This window comes from Malus sylvestris, chromosome 5, assembly GCF_916048215.2.
Source record: "Malus sylvestris chromosome 5, drMalSylv7.2, whole genome shotgun sequence".
Classification (NCBI taxonomy): Eukaryota; Viridiplantae; Streptophyta; class Magnoliopsida; order Rosales; family Rosaceae; genus Malus; species Malus sylvestris.
In genome coordinates, this window is record NC_062264.1 from 25,621,714 (window position 1) to 25,641,357 (window position 19,644).

The 19,644-nt window shown below is 34.6% G+C and overlaps 1 protein-coding gene and 1 long non-coding RNA gene across 4 annotated transcripts; both read right to left on the reverse strand.

Annotated features, from left to right (window-relative positions):
* Positions 1–1,896: 1,896 nt before the first annotated feature.
* Positions 1,897–16,667, reverse strand: LOC126620952 (beta-amyrin 16-alpha-hydroxylase CYP87D16-like). Of its 3 annotated transcripts, none has more exons than XM_050289291.1 (9): positions 16,372–16,667; positions 3,759–4,089; positions 3,509–3,658; positions 3,178–3,426; positions 3,011–3,100; positions 2,839–2,917; positions 2,637–2,743; positions 2,410–2,537; positions 1,897–2,286 (listed from the first exon to the last, which is right to left on the reverse strand). In XM_050289291.1, exons 1-9 carry the CDS (start codon positions 16,572–16,574, stop codon positions 2,190–2,192), a joined length of 1,434 nt encoding a protein of 477 aa, XP_050145248.1. In that variant the 5' UTR covers positions 16,575–16,667; the 3' UTR covers positions 1,897–2,189. The 3 variants fall into 3 exon arrangements, with proteins under 3 accessions (XP_050145248.1, XP_050145246.1, XP_050145245.1); XM_050289289.1 differs by lacking the exon at positions 16,372–16,667 and adding an exon at positions 4,168–4,448; XM_050289288.1 differs by lacking the exons at positions 1,897–2,286; positions 2,410–2,537; positions 2,637–2,743; ... (3 more) ...; positions 3,509–3,658; positions 3,759–4,089 and adding exons at positions 14,195–14,489; positions 14,613–14,740; positions 14,840–14,946; ... (3 more) ...; positions 15,712–15,861; positions 15,963–16,293 and having other exon boundaries at positions 16,372–16,664.
* An 851-nt stretch (positions 16,668–17,518) lies between these two features.
* Positions 17,519–18,297, reverse strand: LOC126620956 (uncharacterized). Its single transcript, XR_007622748.1, has 2 exons — positions 18,188–18,297; positions 17,519–18,069 (listed from the first exon to the last, which is right to left on the reverse strand). It is a non-coding gene; the product is annotated as an uncharacterized LOC126620956 (long non-coding RNA).
* Between the last annotated feature and the right edge of the window lie 1,347 nt (positions 18,298–19,644).

A 19,644-nucleotide genomic window follows, 5' to 3' on the forward strand; every position in this document is an offset into this window, starting at 1 on the left:
TTTGAGTTTCAGAGGGCACAGTGAGATTAAAATCAAGTTTCATGTAAAGTGGTGATTTTAAATTTCAGGGGACAAACTGATATCAAAATCAAGTTTTAGGCACTGTAGCTAAAAATAAACCAATAACTAGTGTAAGATTGGGCCCTAACAAAAGTAAATGATCGAAATGAAAATAGAGAAATGGGTCGGGTACTCCTGTTTGATCTATGTGCATAACATTGTTCTCTGTATGGGTTTCAAATTTAATGAAACTATTAAATAGGAGCTGGTTGAGTGATTGTGGCTTGGCATTCTTCGCCGATTAAGTGTCAAAAGTAGAGAATGTGAATGCATTGTTTTGAGTATATATCTGAATGCGACTGGTGAACTCGAACTGAGTTTGATGTGTCGATCGCTCAAAGCAAATCACTTTGTAGCTTTGATTTGATTTCCAAGAGATTAAATCATTGTCTTAGGCATCCTAATTACAAAGAAAATTATTGAGCTAAGTTCTTTTTAGTAGAAACTTATGGTTGCTGATGTTAGCAATGGATTTAGTCTTTCTATTTGATATGATTTTAGCTCTAAACAAGCATGATTTTAAATTAGGTGCAAATGACAAATTTTGTTTACAAGAGAAAATGGATAGGTGTATGGTTATTAATCTTTGTTTTTCTTCCATTACATTATTTGATTTTTTGGTTGTTACTGCTGTGAAGTCAAATATGCTCGATGCACTACTAGCAGAAGCGCGATGTTCATGAACTAATTTCTCTCAATTGCTCCTTAAACATAAGAGGGCATACTAGCAAAAGTTGTATGGGACAAGATTATTTAAAACTGATGTAATCGACTCATTTTTCATGTCATGTCATGTTGGTTAGGTGAAGTTTATAATTATGTTATTCGAACTGCAGTATATAAACTTGGTTATTTACTTCTCACGCCATTGAGCACAAATGGAGTTCCTGCATTAAGTAATTTTCTTTATAACGAAATCGAATAAATTTAATTTTCCTTCAGATCCAAATGTATTAAAGTAATTGTGAGTTGTATGAAATGATGTTCAATTATGGCCTTGGCTGAGGCCCTTTGCAGTTTACTGAACATTTCACCAAGGCCTTAAGCTTTCATGTTTTTCGTTAGACCAAATTAGTTGTATTGGATTCAACAATATTTATAATTTTTTTTTTTTTTTTTTTTTGGTGTGGCTTTGGTTATTTAACTAAAATTCCATTAGAATTGGTCATCGATTATGAAAGTCTCAGACTTACTAATGGATTTTTTTGGAAATTTCAGAAATTTGGATTGTTGGAGGAAGAAGTTGGTTCCTTATCATTTTGAGGTATATAATTATACACCCTCATTTTTATTCAAAGCCTAATTAGTTATTTACATTTTTTAATTTATCTTTGTAAACCTTTCATGCTTGGATTTTAAATTATATAATTTAATTTTGTTCGTTTGAACTTAGAACTAGAACTGAGCTTCTTTCTATTTTGTGCGTGTGTATGTATTTGTCCATTTATGTAAAGCTTGAGATCATGTATTTGTGCTAAACCCCAATCGAATTGAATGGTTGGTGTATTTGTTCCAAACGGCATTCGAATTGGATGATTGGTGTATTTGTTCCAAACCCCATTAGAATTGTATTTGTATTTTTGCCCATTTATGGATGATTGGTGTAGCTGCTTTGATTGTCAAATTGTGTATGTTGGTTATTACTTAACTGAGCAAATAAAGTGAGCAAAAAAGTAGATGCTCTGTCAGTGTATATCAAGGGGGAGTGTAGCTGTGAAATATATGATTATATTGATCAGGGATGATGAGAATAACATAGTCCTAACTGAGCAGTGTATGGTAGTAACTCAGTGTAGATGCTATGCTTTGAATTTAGTGAGTTTTTTTGGGCAAGGGTTTTCGATTTTTTTGGTGAATTTTTCTTTCTTCATTTTATTGTTTAGATGTACAAGAATAGAAACCTTCGGTATAGAAGCTTCACATCCTCCGTCTTTTTGTCGAAATTATTCATGCCTGTCTTGCATTAAGGATTCAAAACCCGAGCAACGTGTGGACAATTTTCTAGTACATTCTATAACTAGAGGGCGGCACCTTAGTATGCAAGCGCATAGCATCCACCTGCTTTGGGCCAGCCCTAAATTATTCCAACTACATTTTTCATATTTTCCATACAGAATCAGAATAACATCTCAGTTGGTTTTCTTCTCAGAGAACTTAATGTGAGCGCCATCCCCGAATGCCAACATAGGACTTCGAGAAATCCGTGCGCCTTTTACAGTTGTCCACCTATGAACACCAGAAATCGAAAAAATGATTTAAGCTCAGTCAAAAACCATGTAGGCACAGACTGGATTTGCTACTTCTGGTGAGATGCTGAGATCAAAATAAGAGGGGAGTGGTGAAATATACCTATATTTGGTGACCAAAACATGAAGAAAGGTGGACAAGAACGCTCTGGTGTACTCAGCCCCAGCACATTGCCTTAATCCGCCACCAAACGGCATGAAGTTCTTGGATATAACAAGGGAATCAAGGTCCTAATTACATACAAAACATAAATACGCAAACAAAATTAGCGCTGTGAGATAGTTTTGTGATTGAGATCAGATACTCAAGTTTCAAATACAGACGCGTACCTTCCAACGCCATGGATTGAACTCCAAGTGATCCTTGAACGTGTCGGAAGTTAAATGAAGAGCAGGGGTAACAAGCAAAATCGTCCACCCAGCTGGTATTGTGTATCCTTGAAAGCATTTACAAACATTTTATTGAATAACTAAACTAGAATTTTAAGTAGGAATTAACAAAATGCCTAACCAGTTTTAATTGAGGACTTACCATTTACCGGGATATCTTTCAATGCTTTACGAAACAAGCCTGGGATATCATTACTCAGCCTCAGAGTTTCATTGATAACCTATATTTTCCCAAAGTCCAGCAAGTCATAACACTTTTTTCTATACTACTGTTCAAGGTAGAAAAAATAGTAGGTTGAGTTCAAAGAACTAACTTGAAGGGTAAAAGTCATCGATTTATATTCGTCCCATGTGAGTGCAGAATTTGGGTTTTCTCTATTTTTGAGCAGTGCCTCATGCTCCGCCTGATGATAATTAAATATAGCGACACAGAGGAGTTGGGAAGATTAATTAAATTGATGCACAAGATTAGTCTACTTACTGTCAGCTCTTGTAAAACCGCAGGATGATCTGCAAGTAAACTGAAAAGTAATGTCAATACTGTTGAAATAGTCCCAAAGGTAGCAAATAAGCCCCCAAATATCATGTGTACACAGAAGTCCTCCGACAAGAACTTCTCTTGATCTATGTCGATGATGACTTGGTCAAGGAAATCTCCTCGGCACTTCTCAGGTGACTTGCGTCTCTCCCTTATCATATTCCTCAACATGGTTGTCAGCTTCTCATGGACCTGAATAATTACCTAATAGTTTTACCATTTTGTGATATCTTATTGAATGAAAATGTAAAAAATAATATGCCTTCTCTAGTACCTTTAAACAATTATGGTAAGCTGTGCCAGGAACATTCAAGGGGAAGGACATAAAACCTTGGGTGACTCTATGATATCTCTCACCCAGGTTTTCGGGAGCTGTTTTGGCATCATAGCCGATCATATGTTGTGCACTAAAGTTTAAAATCATCTACAACAGCCAAGGCAAAAGTAATCGTGTGAGTCAATTAACAAGAAGAGCAGCAGAGTAACAAGCTATAAACAAGAGACTAAGATGGTTTGAAATTTACAACTGAGCTTGCATTTTTCACTTCAACAGATTCCTGGCTTGACCAGGCACATAAATGTTTGTTGATAGTTTCTTCTATTTGAGGGAGCAACTTTTCCTTAATGCATTCAGTGCCAAAGTGATTCAGGAAAATGCTCCTTGAGTACTTGTGAATCACACCAATTTTATTTGACCGAGACTCTCCTTCCATCACAAAAATCTTAGAAAATGTGTCCAAGTACCATAGTTCAACCATCCTCCCTTCTTGCTGAATTACATATTTGTTAAATTCGGGATCAGCTGATACTAGAACTGGCTTGCCCACCAAACTAGTCCGAAAAATGGGTCCGTATCTGCAAGGCAAAGAAAGTGCTAAATAAAACAGAAATAGAGTGAACATGATGACAATTGAGTAGGCAAACTTTATCTACCTTTGGAGTCTCTTCTTAAGGAATGGATGAAGATCAAGGGAGTAGCTGGGAGTAAGCAAACTAAGAGTCTCTCCAATGAGAGGCAATCCCATAGAACCCGGAGGGAGAACCCCATTGCATTTTGGATTCCTCCATTGGTTAATCCAGTAAGTTAAGTATATTACTAGCAAAGCTACTAAACTTAATCCCACCACATCCCACATTGTTATTACTACTTCTCAGTTTTTTTAAATGTATGTGTGAAATATAAAATGGTTACTTCAGATCACAGAAAGATACTGGTGACATTGGTTGTTCACCTCCTTTCTCTTTATATAGTATTTGTCTGACTGCAAAACAAGTGGCTATGTATTAAGAGCAGGGACGGAGCAAAAAATTTCTTTTGGTGGGGGCAACCGAAAACAACTAAGAAAACTTTATTATAGTAAATGGTTATATGCAATATGATATTAAGGATGGTTTCAAATGATGATATATCATGATTCTAATGTTACAAAAATTTCAATATAGTAGTGGAAAGTGGCAAAGTGATGAGAAAACTATAAGTACATGATAGGCGGGATGAGGTTTTTTTGGTTTGAATGACAGAACAAGAGCATTATTGCTCATATAATATTTGATATGGAATACAAGTAGCATGAATGTATGTTGGATATTAGATACATATATTTTCTTCAAAAATAACCCCTGTATATTATATAATTGTAGTCTACAACTAAACAAACGAATTACTTGAGTGGGGGCATCTGCCTCCAGTGAGCCTTCATTGGCTCCGTCCATGATTAATAGGCCAATAGTGGGTACACACCTAAGTGATGGCATAGGTTGTTGAAATTTTAGTTTTATTAGTTAAAGAGGAAATTGTGGCTATGGTCCATCAACCTTAACCTAATTGAAGCAATGGTCCCTCAACTAAATAAATCCATAACTATTGATCCTTAACTCTTCAAAATGTGCAACTATAGTCATTTCATTAGCTCCGTCAAAACGAGTTATGTTTGAAGAATCACTGTTACAATTGGTTAGTGTAATATCTTAATGTGAGGGAGTTTTGTGAAAACTCGACAAATCTCAAGGATGTTAGTGTAATTAATTCCTTACCTAACTCTAATAACACTTTACTTGATTCGTTAAACTCTATTGGTCCTTGAAGTTTCTGCTTTGGTAGGACATTAAAACTTAGTTAGGTGCATTAAAATAAAAGTTAGGTATTTTCATTAAGTCGGGAATTCAATTTTTCTACGGTTTCCTCTACTTAATTTTTTATTTTTTATTTTTGAATCTGGCATATTAATCCATGTCTTTACATTTCTATCACCCTTTGTTTGGATAAAAAAATTAAATTGAAATTTGAACAAAACAGGAATTTGTAAATTAATAATTGTTTGAATTCATAAGCATAGAAACTTATTTCCAAATTAAAAGAGAGAAAAAAAAATTAGAATATGAGATCTCCAATTTCCAAATTTATTTTAGTAAATAATTGTCATTTCCAAAATTTTCATGAGTAATAGTCTAAAAAAATAAAGATAAACTTAAAAATGAGCAACGGGTCATCCAGAGTTTTATCTATGTGGGCATAAAATAACATTCCATCAATATGTAATAAATTACAAAATTTCAATATTTGAAAATTATTTTTTATTACAAACGATATTACTACTCTAAACTATATTAAGAGAAGATTGATAGTTTCAAATCGATACATGATAGGCTTTTTACCACATGCACAAAAAGGGTTAAAAACACCTATAATACTTGCAAGAATGACGAGGATATCACAGTATAAATGGTTCTAGTAAGGTCGTTCTCCATAAGGATTATTAAATAATTCGTATCAAATCAAATTTCAGTTATTATTGTAAAGCAAAGATTTAGGATGATTGATTTTATGACCTAATTTAATAAAAACGAATTTAATTAAAGAGAGTAGACAAATTTGCAATATTAAAAATGAGGAAAAGGAAATAGTTTTGTAAAAATCAAATTAATAAAGCACTAGGAATCTTCCGTCACCTTAACAATCTTATATAATTCTTCCAATTGCTTATGAATTACACATGCATATTTGAAGGTTAGGTTTTCCTAATATATATCCTACTTGGAACCTCCAATATAGAGCGTATATCTAACATGCAACCCGTCTGTGGCGTCCATATCGAATGTGAACATGCAAGACACATTAAGTTTTGTCAAAACCTTTTGAAAAACCATATAACCCTTAAGACGTGTTGTCCATCCTAAGAAGTTACACATATTAACCACAAGAAGCCTTAGTCAATTCCATGGACAACCCTTCGCCAATATTGCATTAAATTAATTACTTTTCTAAATATCCTAATGGTGGCCAATCATAAAGACAATTAGATGTCGGAACTTGTGACTGTGAGGAAGTCCCACATCGCCCAAACCTTTAGTGCAAATCACCTTTATAAGTGAGTTCACTCACTTATAGTTTGAAAAGAATTGGGTCAAACCCATGGACCTTGGACCTTAGGCTTGGAGGGTTTAGATGTTTATATTAAATGTCAAAGATGGGCCTTGAGCCTTGGAGCTCTTGGGCTCGGATGGACGAAAATCACAAGTCTAAATTTTATCGGTTTTGATTTTAAGGATTCAGTTTTTAACAGTTATATCTGAAAGGATAAGTTTGAATAGTCATAACTGTTCATGAATGCCCTTATAAATATGGCTACAAATCAGAAATGAATCCATCGATTCCATCACTTCTATTTTTTCATATTTCACAGAGAAAGTCAGTGATTTGTGATTCTATAAGCAATTTCATTAAGTGATTATATTTTGATATATTGTATTTGTTGTTTAATTTTCATTTGAAAATAAACTGTGCAAATTATTATATATTATATACTTGACATTTGATTGATATATAACAATCTAAGACAGAATTCTATTTGTGAAACCATGGATCAATCAAATGTTGGTGTTGTCAAGCAACATGTTGAGAAACCTGAGAAATTCAAGGGAGTTGATTTCAAACGTTGGCAACAGAAAATGTTGTTCTATTTGACAACTTTGAAGTTGAGTCATGTGATTACTTCTGAGGCCCCAAAAGCGCCAGAAGAGGGAGATATTCCTGCCGAAATTCTGCAGGCTATAGAAGCCTGGACTCACAGTGAATTTCTACAGGAACTATATTCTGAATGCTTTAGATGACTCTCTGTATGATGTTTATTCATCATTTAAGACAACGAAAGAACTGTGGGAGTCTCTGGACAAGAAGTATAAGTCTGAAGTGGCAAGTTCCAAGAAGTTTGTAATTGGAAAATTTCTGAATTACAAGATGAGTGACACAAAGTCTGTTGTCAAATAAGTTGAAGAACTCCAAGTGATTGTTCATGAGTTAGATGAAGAAAATCTTGGTCAGAAAGAAGGTTTTGTGGTTGGATTTATTATAGAGAAACTGCCTTCGAATTGGAAGGACTTTAAGATTTATCTGAAGCATCTAACTGAGGACATGAGCATGGATCAATTGATTTTCAAACTGCATGTGGAAGAGGATCGTCGCAGAAATGAGAAGTATGATGTCTCATCGCTAGAGGCAAAAGCCAATGTTGTGGAAAGAGGTGACTCATACAAGGCAAGGCACAATCAGAAAAACAAAGGCAATGATGTTGCAAAGAAAGCACCCACAGTTGTGAAAGGGAAAACCTTCAAGAAAATCAAAGGAGGTTGTTGGGTTTATGGAAAGACAGGTTATAGGGCAAAGGATTGCCGCCACAAGAACGATCAGAATTTTGAGAATTCCAATCAAGCAAACGTTGTAGAAACAAGGCATGTGTGTGCTGATCAAAATTTATTGACTAATTCCAATGACTGGTGGTTTGATACAGGAGCAACAAGGCATGTGTGTGCTGATCAAAATTGATTTGTTACTTACCAATATGTTGATGGTGGAGAAAATCTGTACATGGGAAATGCAACTGCATTTGACGTTGCAGGGAAGGGAAAAGTGACGCTCAAACTCACTTCTGGAAAAGAGCTTTCACTCACCAATGTTCTGCATGTTCTTAATATTCGCAAGAACCTGATTTTTGGATCGCTTCAGAGTAACAAAGGTTTCAAAATAGTGTTTGAATCTGATAAGTTTGTAATCACCAAGGGTGGGGTGTATGTGGGAAAGGGCTACTTGGTTGAGGGGCTCTTCAAACTTAATGTACTTTCTGCTAAAGCTATACTTGATTGAGTCATCTACATTATGGCATGCAAGATTAGGTCATGTTAATTTTCGTTCTCTTTAAAGAATGGTTAACTTAGGCCTATTGCCCAAATGTTCCATGAACAAAGTATGTAAATGTGAGATATGCACAGAATCTAAATATGCAAGACACTCATATAAATCCGTGGAAAAATCCAACGAAATACTTGGTTTAATCCATAGTGATCTTTGTGATTTCAAATCCACACCAACTCGTGGAGGAAATAACTACTATATTTCTTTCATTGATGATTGCAGCAAGTACTATTATCTCTATTTGATTCATAGTAAAGATGAAGCCTTAAACATGTTTAAGACATTTAAAGCCGAAGCCAAAAATCAACCAGACAAGAGAATAAAAGTCTTAAGATTGGATAGAGGTGGTGAATACGAATCTAATGACTTTGCAGAATTTTGTTCAACACATGGAATAATACATCAAATGACAGCACCATATACTCTTCAACAAAACGAAGTGGCTGAACAAAAAAATCGTACATTGAAGGATATGATTAATTCCATGTTGAACAGTTCTGGTGCACCACATAATTTATGGGGTGAGGCACTCCTTGCTGCAAACACAATTTTGAACCAAATTCCACATAAGAAGACTAATGAATCTCCTTATGAAATCTGGAAAGGTAGGTTACCTACATATAAAACCTTGAAAGTGTGGGGTGTCTTGTGAAAGTTCAAGTGCCTCTTCCAAAGAGACAAAAACTTGGACCAAAAACAATGGATTGTATATTTATTGGTCATGCCAATAATAGTTCGGCATATAGATTTTTGGTTCATAAATATAAAATTGAAGATATTCATGTAAATACAATACTTGAATATGCCGAAGCTGAGTTCTTTGAGAAAAATTTTCCTTATAAAGATAGGTCATATGTTTTGAACAAAAGAGTACATGATGATACTACAAGAAAAGTTGACGAAAATCATGCCTCAACTTTTAGAGTTCAAAGCCAATATTTGGAACCACAGAAAAGTAAAAGAGCAAAAATTGCAAAGGATTTTGGTCCTAATTTCCTCACTTTTGTAGCTGAAGAAGAGCCTCAAACTTATAAAGCTGCATTAGAATCATCTGAAGCACCTTATTGGAAAGAAGCTATTCAAAGTGAAATAGAATCCATCATGCAAAATAATACATGGGAATTGGTTAATTTGCCTCCTGGAAATAAAATAATATGACACAAATGGATTTTTAAGAGGAAATTGAGATCGGATGGTACCATAGACAAGTATAAAGCTCGTCTAGTTGCCAATGGGTATCGTCAAAAAGAAGGAATTGACTATTTTGACACTTATTCACCCGTAGCTAGAATACCTTCTATAAGGTTATTAATAGCTATAACATCTGTGTACAATCTCAAGATACATCAAATAGATGTCAAAACTGCATTTCTAAATAGTGAATTAGACGAAGAAATATATATGGAACAACCTGAAGGTTTCATTGTCAAGGGTCAAGAAAAGAAAGTTTGCAAATTGATTAAGTCATTATATGGACTTAAACAAGCGCCTAAGCAATGGCATGAAAAATTCGATCATAATATGATCACAAATGGATTTGTGATCAATGAAAGTGATAAATGCATTTATGTTAAGCAAACAAAAATTACTTGTGTTATTGTATGTCTATATGTTGATGACATGCTTATATTGGGAACAAACAAATATGTGATTAACTCCACAAAGAAAATGCTAAATTCTAGTTTTGATATGAAAGATATGGGAATAGCTGATGTGATTCTTGGAGTTCGAATTCTACGAAATTCAAATGGATATATTCTCACTCAATCACATTATGTTGAAAAGGTTCTCAAAAGGTTTGGACATTATGATTGTAAACCTGCAGTAACTCCTTTTGATCACATTCATAAACTTACTAAAAACAAAGATGAAAGTGTATCTCAATTAGAGTATACCCAAGTTATAGGTTGCTTGATGTACATTATGAATTGTACAAGACCTGATCTTGCTTATTCAATAAGCCGATTAAGTAGGTATTCAAATAATCCTAGAAGAGATCATTGGAATGCTTTAAGGCCATCTCCAACCAAAGGGTCTAGAGGGCCGAAAATAGCCTTAAAACCGTCTCCAACCGAGGATTAGGCCAGAGGGCTCGGGAATCTGGGAGGGCCCCACAGAATTTCAAAGGGCCAAAGGGCCAAAGGGCTGGCTATTTTTATTATATAGTTTACCTATTATTGTCGGTTATAACCGACAACATTAAAGAAGGATTTTTTAATATTGTTGGTTATAACCGACAGTAATAGGTATTCATAGGCAATTTTTTTTTATTTACTATTAGTGTCGGTTATAACCGACACTAATAGTTTGAATTTTTTTTTGAATATTACAGCTAGCTGAGTCAGCTAGCCGTTGCAGCTAGCCGTTGGGTTTTTTTGTATTTTTTGTATTTTTATATTTTTATATGGTTTATATTGAATTTGCAAACTAAATCATATGTCACAATAAGAAATAAGTATATTAACATTTAATTAATAATCTAATAATCAACAACAACATTATTTATTTTACAAAATTTAGTTCAGAAATTTAGTCTCCATATCATTATCTTTTCGCTTATATAGATATTTGCAACGTGGTGATCAGCCATACCGATAATGGCCTCAACTTCGATGGATGGAAAATACTTGGCTCACTGTATGTAGAAAATCATAATTTGATGGATGTGGAAAATCTTTTGGTTTTTGTAATGTGTTACTTTTGCATGTCCTATATGCAATTTTATTGCTCAAGAAGAATTGCACTAAAAATGCAATAGAAAATGCTAGGAATACCACATTTTATTATTATATTTGCGTACCACACTATGTGGTTGTACGCTTCTTGAAACTCGGTTTCGATCACATTTTACTTTTTGAAATTCAAAAGTCGCAACTTTACTCCATGGAACTCGATTTGATCCTTTGCCCCCAGAAATTCAAAAGTCACCACTTTATTCTCTCGAACTTAATTTTGATATCATTTTGCCCCCCCCTAAAACTCAAAAGTTGTTACTTTACTTCCTAAAACTCAATATTCACTACACTTTTGGCTTGTTTCTATGTATTTGTCATATAACCATTAAGTTTACATATATGGCATAATTGAGGATCTCGGGGATCCTCCAATCACATCCGTTCATCATACATCGTCCAGCCAGTTTTTGTCAGGTACTGTTTATATTCAAATTTTAAATAAAAAAATTTACAACGATTTCTAACTGTACGATGTACAATGAACATATATGATTTGAGGATCCCTAAGATCCTTGCTGGATCCTCACAAAGAGAATCTGGCGAGGATCCTCACTAACATGACACAAGTATAGAGCTCACATGTCCAATCAAATAGTACCACATAGAGTAAAACAAAAACTAGTTTTCAAACATTGTATAACATACTAAAAAAAGTAAGAATAGCAAAACAATTCCTGGATTTCATCTCTCCGACCACCACCCCCCCTTTATCTATACGTGTTGCCAATGCAGCAATCCTTTCTCCCTCCCTCTCCAGCCACCTTATCATTAGTACCATTGATTTCATTATTTCTTATTTTCTTATGTTCTTAATGAAGGTGGTGGTGAAGAGAGAAGATGGTTCTTTTATTATTTTTTACTATTCATTTATTTCAGTTGGAAATTTGGCATATTACCAATTATAAATTTTGTATGGATGAACTTATTTTAAAAAATAGAAACAAGGCAATGTAACATGAATTTTGAGTTTTAAGGAGTAAAGTAGCGAGTTTTGAGTTTAAATGAGCAGAGTGGAATTAAAATCGAGTTCTGGGGAGTAAAGTGACGACTTTTGAGTTTCAGAGGACACAATGAGATTAAAATCGAGTTTCATGTAAAGTGGTGATTTTTAAATTTCAGGGAACAAACTGAGATCAAAATCAAGTTTTAGGCACTGTAGCTAAAAATAAACCAATAACTAATGTAAGATTGGGCCCTAACAAAGTAAATGATCGAAATGAAAATAGAGAAATGGGTCGGGTACTCCGGTTTGATCTATGTGCATAACATGGTTCTCTGTATGGGTTTCAAATTTAATGAAACCATTAACTAGGAGCTGGTTGAGTGATTGTGGCTTGGCATTCTTCGCCGATTAAGTGTCAAAAGTAGAGAATGTGAATGCATTGTTTTGAGTATATATCTGAATGCGACTGGTGAACTCGAACTGAGTTTGATGTGTCGATCGCTCAAAGCGAATCACTTTGTAGCTTTGATTTGATTTCCAAGAGATTAAATCATTGTCTTAGGCATCCTAATTACTAAGCAAATTATTGAGCTAAGTTCTTTTTAGTAGAAACTTATGGTTGCTGATGTTAGCAATGGATTTAGTCTTTCTATTTGATAAGATTTTAGCTCTAAACAAGCATGATTTTAAATTAGGTGCAAATGACAAATTTTGTTTACAAGAGAAAATGGATAGGTGTATGGTTATTAATCTTTGTTTTTCTTCCATTACATTATTTGATTTTTTGGTTGTTACTGTTGTGCAGTCAAATATGGTCGATGCACTACTAGCAGAAGTGCGATGTTCATGAACTATTTTCTCTCAATTGCTCCTTAAACATAAGAGGGCATACTAGCAAAAGTTGTATGGGACAAGATTATTTAAAACTGATGTAATCGACTCATTTTCATGTCATGTCATGTTGGTTAGGTGAAGTTTAAAATTATGTTATTCGAACTGCAGTATATAAACTTGGTTATTTACTTCTCACGCCATTGAGCACAAATGGAGTTCTTGCATTAAGTAATTTTCTTTATAACGAAATCGAATAAATTTAATTTTCCTTCATATCCAAATGTATTAAAGTAATTGTGAGTTGTATGAAATGATGTTCAATTATGGCCTTGGCTGAGGCCCTTTGCAGTTTACTGAACATTTCACCAAGGCCTTAAGCTTTCATGTTTTTCGTTAGACCAAATTAGTTGTATTGGATTCAACAATATTTCTAAAATTTCTTCTTTTTTTTTGGTGTGGCTTTGGTTATTTAACTAAAATTCCATTAGAATTGGTCATCGATTATGAAAGTCTCTGACTTACTAATGGATTTTTTTGGAAATTTCAGAAATTTGGATTGTTGGAGGAAGAAGTTGGTTCCTTATCATTTTGAGGTATATAATTATACACCCTCATTTTTATTCAAAGCCTAATTAGTTATTTACAGTTTTTAATTTATCTTTGTAAACCTTTCATGCTTGGATTTTAAATTATATAATTTACTTTTGTTCGTTTGAACTTAGAACCGGAACTGGGCTTCTTTCTATTTTGTGCATGTGTATGTATTTGTCCATTTATGTAAAGCTTGAGATCATGTATTTGTGCTAAACCCCAATCGAATTGAATGGTTGGTGTATTTGTTCCAAATGGCATTCGAATTGGATGATTGGTGTATTTGTTCCAAACCCCATTAGAATTGTATTTGTATTTTTGCCCATTTATGGATGATTGGTGTAGCAGCTTTGATTGTCAAATTGTGTATGTTAGTTATTGCTTAACTGAGCAAATAAAGTGAGCAAAAAAGTAGATGCTCTGTCAGTGTATATCGAGGGGGAGTGTAGCTGTGAAATATATAATTATATTGATCAGGGATGATGAGAATAGCATAATCCTAACTGAGCAGTGTATGGTAGTAACTCAGTGTAGATGCTATGCTTTGAATTTAGTAAGTTTTTTTGGGCAAGGGTTTTCGATTTTTTTGGTGAATTTTTCTTTCTTCATTTTATTGTTTAGATGTACAAGAATAGAAACCTTCGGTATAGAAGCTTCACATCCTCCGTCTTTTTGTCGAAATTATTCATGCCTGTCTTGCATTAAGGATTCAAAACCCGAGCAACGTGCGGACAATTTTCTAGTACATTCTATAACTAGAGGGCGGCACCTTAGTATGCAAGCGCATAGCATCCACCTGCTTTGGGCCAGCCCTAAATTATTCCAACTACATTTTTCATATTTTCCATACAGAATCAGAATAACATCTCAGTTGTTTTTCTTCTCAGAGAACTTAATGTGAGCGCCATCCCCGAATGCCAACATAGGACTTCGAGAAATCCGTGCGCCTTTTACAGTTGTCCACCTATGAACACCAGAAATCGAAAAAATGATTTAAGCTCAGTCAAAAACCATGTAGGCACAGACTGGATTTGCTACTTCTGGTGAGATGCTGAGATCAAAATAAGAGGGGAGTGGTGAAATATACCTATATTTGGTGACCAAAACATGAAGAAAGGTGGACAAGAACGCTCTGGTGTACTCAGCCCCAGCACATTGCCTTAATCCGCCACCAAACGGCATGAAGTTCTTAGATATAACAAGGGAATCAAGGTCCTAATTACATACAAAACATAAATACGCAAACAAAATTAGCGCTGTGAGATAGTTTTGTGATTGAGATCAGATACTCAAGTTTCAAATACAGACGCGTACCTTCCAACGCCATGGATTGAACTCCAAGTGATCCTTGAACGTGTCGGAAGTTAAATGAAGAGCAGGGGTAACAAGCAAAATCGTCCACCCAGCTGGTATTGTGTATCCTTGAAAGCATTTACAAACATTTTATTGACTAACTAAACTAGTATTTTTAAGTAGGAATTAACAAAGTGCCTAACCAATTTTAATTGAGGACTTACCATTTACAGGGATATCCTTCAATGCTCTACGAAACAAGCCTGGGATAGCATTACTCAGCCTCAGAGTTTCATTGATAACCTATATTTTCCCGAAGTCCAGTAAGTCGTAACACTTTTTTCTATACTACTGTTCAAGGTAGAAAAAAAAAGCATGCTGAGTTCAAAGAACTAACTTGAAGGGTAAAAGTCATCGATTTATATTCATCCCATGTAAGTGCAGAATTTGGGTTTTCTCTATTTTTGAGCAGTGCCTCATGCTCAGCCTGATGATAATTAAATATAGTGACACAGAGGAGTTGGGAAGATTAATTAAATTGATGCACAAGATTAGTCTACTTACTGTCAGCTCTTGTAAAACCACAGGATGGTCTGCAAGTAAACTGAAAAATAATGTCAATACTGTTGAAATAGCATCAAAGGTAGCAAATAAGCCCCCAAATATCATGTGTACACAGAAGTCCTCCGACAAGAACTTCTCCTGATCTATGTCGGTGATGACTTGGTCAAGGAAATCTCCTCGGCGCTTCTCAGGTGACTTGCGTCTCTCCCTTATCATATTCCTCAACATTGTTGTCAGCTTCTCATGGACCTGAATAATTACCTAAGTTTTACCATTTTGTGATATCTTATTGGACGAAAATGTAAAAAATAATATGCCTTCTCTAGTACCTTTATACAATTATGGTAAGCTGTGCCAGGAACATTCAAGGGGAAGGACATAAAACCTTGGGTGACTCTATGATATCCCTCACCCAGGTTTTCGGGAGCTGTTTTGGCATCATAACCGATCATATGTTGTGCACTAAAGTTTAAAACCATCTACAACACCCAAGGCAAAAGTAATCGTGTCAGTCAATTAACAAGAAGAGCAGCAGAGTAAAGCATTAATAAACAAGAGACTAAGATGGTTTGAAATTTACAACTGAGATTGCATTTTTCACTTCAACAGATTCCTGGCTTGACCAGGCACATAAATGTTTGTTGATAGTTTCTTCTATTTGAGGGAGCAACTTTTCCTTAATGCATTCAGAGCCAAAGTGATTCAGGAAAATGCTCCTTAAGTACTTGTGAATCACACCAATTTTATTTAACCCAGACTCTCCTTCCAGCACAAAAATCTTAGAAAATGTGTCCAAGTACCATAGTTCAACCATCCTCCCTTCTTGCTGAATTACATATTTGTTAAATTCGGGATCAGCTGATACTAGAACTGGCTTGCCCACCAAACTAGTCCGAAAAATGGGTCCGTATCTGCAAGGCAAAGAAAGTGTTAAAGAAAACAGAAATAGAGTGAACATGATGTCAATTGAGTAGGCAAACTTTATCTACCTTTGGAGTCTCTTCTTAAGGAATGGATGAAGATCAAGGGAGTAGCAGGGAGTAAGCAAACTAAGAGTCTCTCCAATGAGAGGCAATCCCATAGAACCCGGAGGGAGAACCCCATTGCATTTTGGATTCCTCCATTGGTTAATCCAGTAAGTTAAGTATATTACTAGCAAAGCTACTAAACTTAATCCCACCACATCCCACATTGTTATTACTACTTCTCTGCGTTTTTAAATGTTTGTGTGAAATATAAAATGGTTAATTTCAGATCGCAGAAAGATACTGGTGACGTTGGTTGTTCACCTCCTTTCTCTTTATATAGTATTTGTCTGACTGCAAAGCAAGTGGCTATGTATTAAGAGGCCAATAGTGGGTACACACCTGGGTGATGACATAGGCTGTTGAAATTTTAGTTTTATTAGTTAAAGGGGAAATTGTAGGTATGGCCTATCAACCTTAATCTAATTAGAGCAATGATCCCTCAACTAAAAATTCATGACTATTGATCCCTTAATTCCTCAAAATGTGCAACTATTGTCATTTTCATCCGCTCCATCAAAACGAGTTATGTTAGAAGAATTACTGTTACAATTGAGTTAAAGTTGAGAGACTATTACTCCAATTGGGTTAAAGTTGAATGACCATTTCTCAAATTGAGTTAAAGTTGAAGGACCATTTCTACAATTTTCCCATTTAGTTTTCCATATTTGCCTCTTGATTCAACCTCACTTGCATAGCATGTGACTCATTTTGACGGAAGTTTTAACTGAGTTGACGGAAAGAACCATAAATGCACATTTTGATGAATTAAGGGATCAATGGTCATGAACTTTTAGTAGAGAGATCATTGCTCCAATTAGGTTCAAATTGAGAGACATTGCTACAATTTTCTATTTGTTAAATTTTGCAAAAAGGAAAAAAATAGAAAAGATGATCTGAAATGCTCTAATCTTGCCTAATCCTCTTTTTCTTAAAATCACTTTACTTACCTAACTGGTTAATTACACTAACACCCCTGAAGTTGTGAAATACTAAACTTCTAAAAAACTAAAATTGATCACCAAAATTTTAAGAAAATGCTTAATCAAATTTATAAAAGGAGCCTATGTTAAGTCTAAGAAATTCAAAGACGAGGTACACATATCAAAACTTACATAAGAAAAATAAACTTTATAAAAAAATAGAAAAATCACATCAATAATAAAATGTAAAAATCCCTAGCAGCCAACCATTTCTTTCTCGATGAAGCACCGGTCTCCCCACCTTGCCACGGCTTCCGGCGAACCTCCCTTTGTTTCTCGATAAGGCACTAGCAACAAATATAAAAAGACAATCACAATATATAATTGATCAGATCATCCAAAAGATAGCTTGCTCATATCCAATTTGAGGAATTGATCCCCAAGGCCGGAAAAGGGGCTGCAAAACTAAGACAAATGCCATATCATAGGTCAGTAGATCAGCCCAAGAGTTGCAGCAAAGCACCTTGGAGTTTAGCTTGGTATGAGGTTGGTAAAGTCGCGGCGGCTGGGCTTGGAGGAGTTGCTCCTGTAGCTGCCACAGTTCGAAGCCCTTGTATGACTGGTTTGCCACGTCCTCATTCTTGTAGCATAACATCGTCTCTGGAGCAATGTGATGGTGGTGAGGTGATCAGCGGTTGTGGGTTGTTTCTGTTATATTGGTCATCGCTGCCGCCTCTGCCTGTTGAGAAAAAACCAGCCATTGTTGATGCTTCCTTAACCCAGACCCAAATTGTGACTGAGAATCCATATCAAATTCAAACTCCGACTCAATTCTCTAATGGCTATTTACTACTCACCTTAAAGTTTTAATCTTTTTGTAAATGTTTGAAGAGATTGCGGTGAAAAATAAAAATTTGGAGAGAGACACAGATAGCTAGGACTTTGTCATCTCTTCGGCTGAGGTTTTGATTTTATTTATTTTTTAATTTGATATTTTTTCTTTGTATTTCTAGAAACTTTTTTATCAATAAAGATAGAGTATTTTAATTATAAGGGTAAACTAGTAGGTCTATATGCAGATTTTTCACTCAAGGGGTTATATGAAAGGAAACTAAAACTTCAAGGAGTGTTAGTGTAATATCTCAAAGTAAGGGAGTTTTGTGAAAACTTGACAAATCTCAAAGGTGTTAGTGTAATTAACTCCTTACCTAACTCTAATAAGACTTTACTTGATTCGTTAAACTCTATTGGTCCTTGAAGTTTCTGCTTTGGTAGGACATTAAAACTTAGTTAGGTGCATTACCATAAAAGTTAGGTATTTTCATTAAGTCAGGAATTCAATTAGGGTTTCCTCTCCTTAATTAATTAATTTATTTTTTGAATCTGGCACATCAATCCATGTCTTTACATTCCTATCACCCTTTGTTTGGATAAAAAATTCAAATTGAAATTTGAACAAAATAGGAATTTGTAAATTAATAAATGTTTGAATTCATAAGTATAGAAACTTATTTTCAAATTAAAAGAGAAAAAAAAAAAATTAAAATATGGAGTAAACTGTCGATTTGCCCCCTAAACTTTCACCTAGTTTTCGATTTTCCCCCTGAACTTTTCGATTGGAAAATTAAGGACTCAAACTAATTTTTTTAGCCAATTTGCCCCCTACCGTTAGTTTTTCAAACATTCCATCCATATTTCTATTAAGTGAGACCATGTGAGGGTAGTTAAATCATTTCACTCTTAAAAATGATTAAAAAACTGAAAAAAAATTTAAGAAAAAAAAACTTTCCCTCTAATTCCTATCCTCAATTTTATTTTTCACTCATTCCTATGCATGAGAAATGATATATGGTGTTATTGTCTTCAAAAGTATCTAAGTTAGTCTTTTTCTTGAAGCATGTACTACCATTTTTATTTTCTTTAACAAATTAATAATTTGACAAATGCTCATGGTGTTATTGTCTCCAAAGCAGTGCATTAATATAAGCATGTTACGTTTTGTGCTTCATTTTAGAGACATTAAGACTTTACTAGTAGAAGAGTTAGAAGAGTTATAAAAATAGTTTCCAGCAGTTAACATATCCGTCATCTAATAAAAACTACAACAAGTCAAAGAAAAAAACTACTCCAATCACCAGCATCAAAACTCCAAAGATCGGCTAACTGCACTAATCCTAACTATTCCTCCAATTTTCTAGCAATAGTATCCAACCAAATCACAAAAAAAATAAAAAAAGCATATCATACCCACACAGTTCCACAAAGCTTTGCTTGCCTCCTCAAAGTACAATGTTTTCAAATAATAAATTAATTA

Coding starts and splice junctions, on each gene's coding strand:
- LOC126620952 (XM_050289291.1), bottom strand. CDS start 16,574: ATGTGGGATGTGGTGGGATTAAGTTTAGTAGCTTTGCTAGTAATATAC. Junction 3,659..3,758: donor TGAAAAATGCAAGCTCAGTT/GTAAATTTCAAA, acceptor TGGCTGTTGTAG/ATGATTTTAAACTTTAGTGC. Junction 2,918..3,010: donor CGATGACTTTTACCCTTCAA/GTTAGTTCTTTG, acceptor GGGAAAATATAG/GTTATCAATGAAACTCTGAG.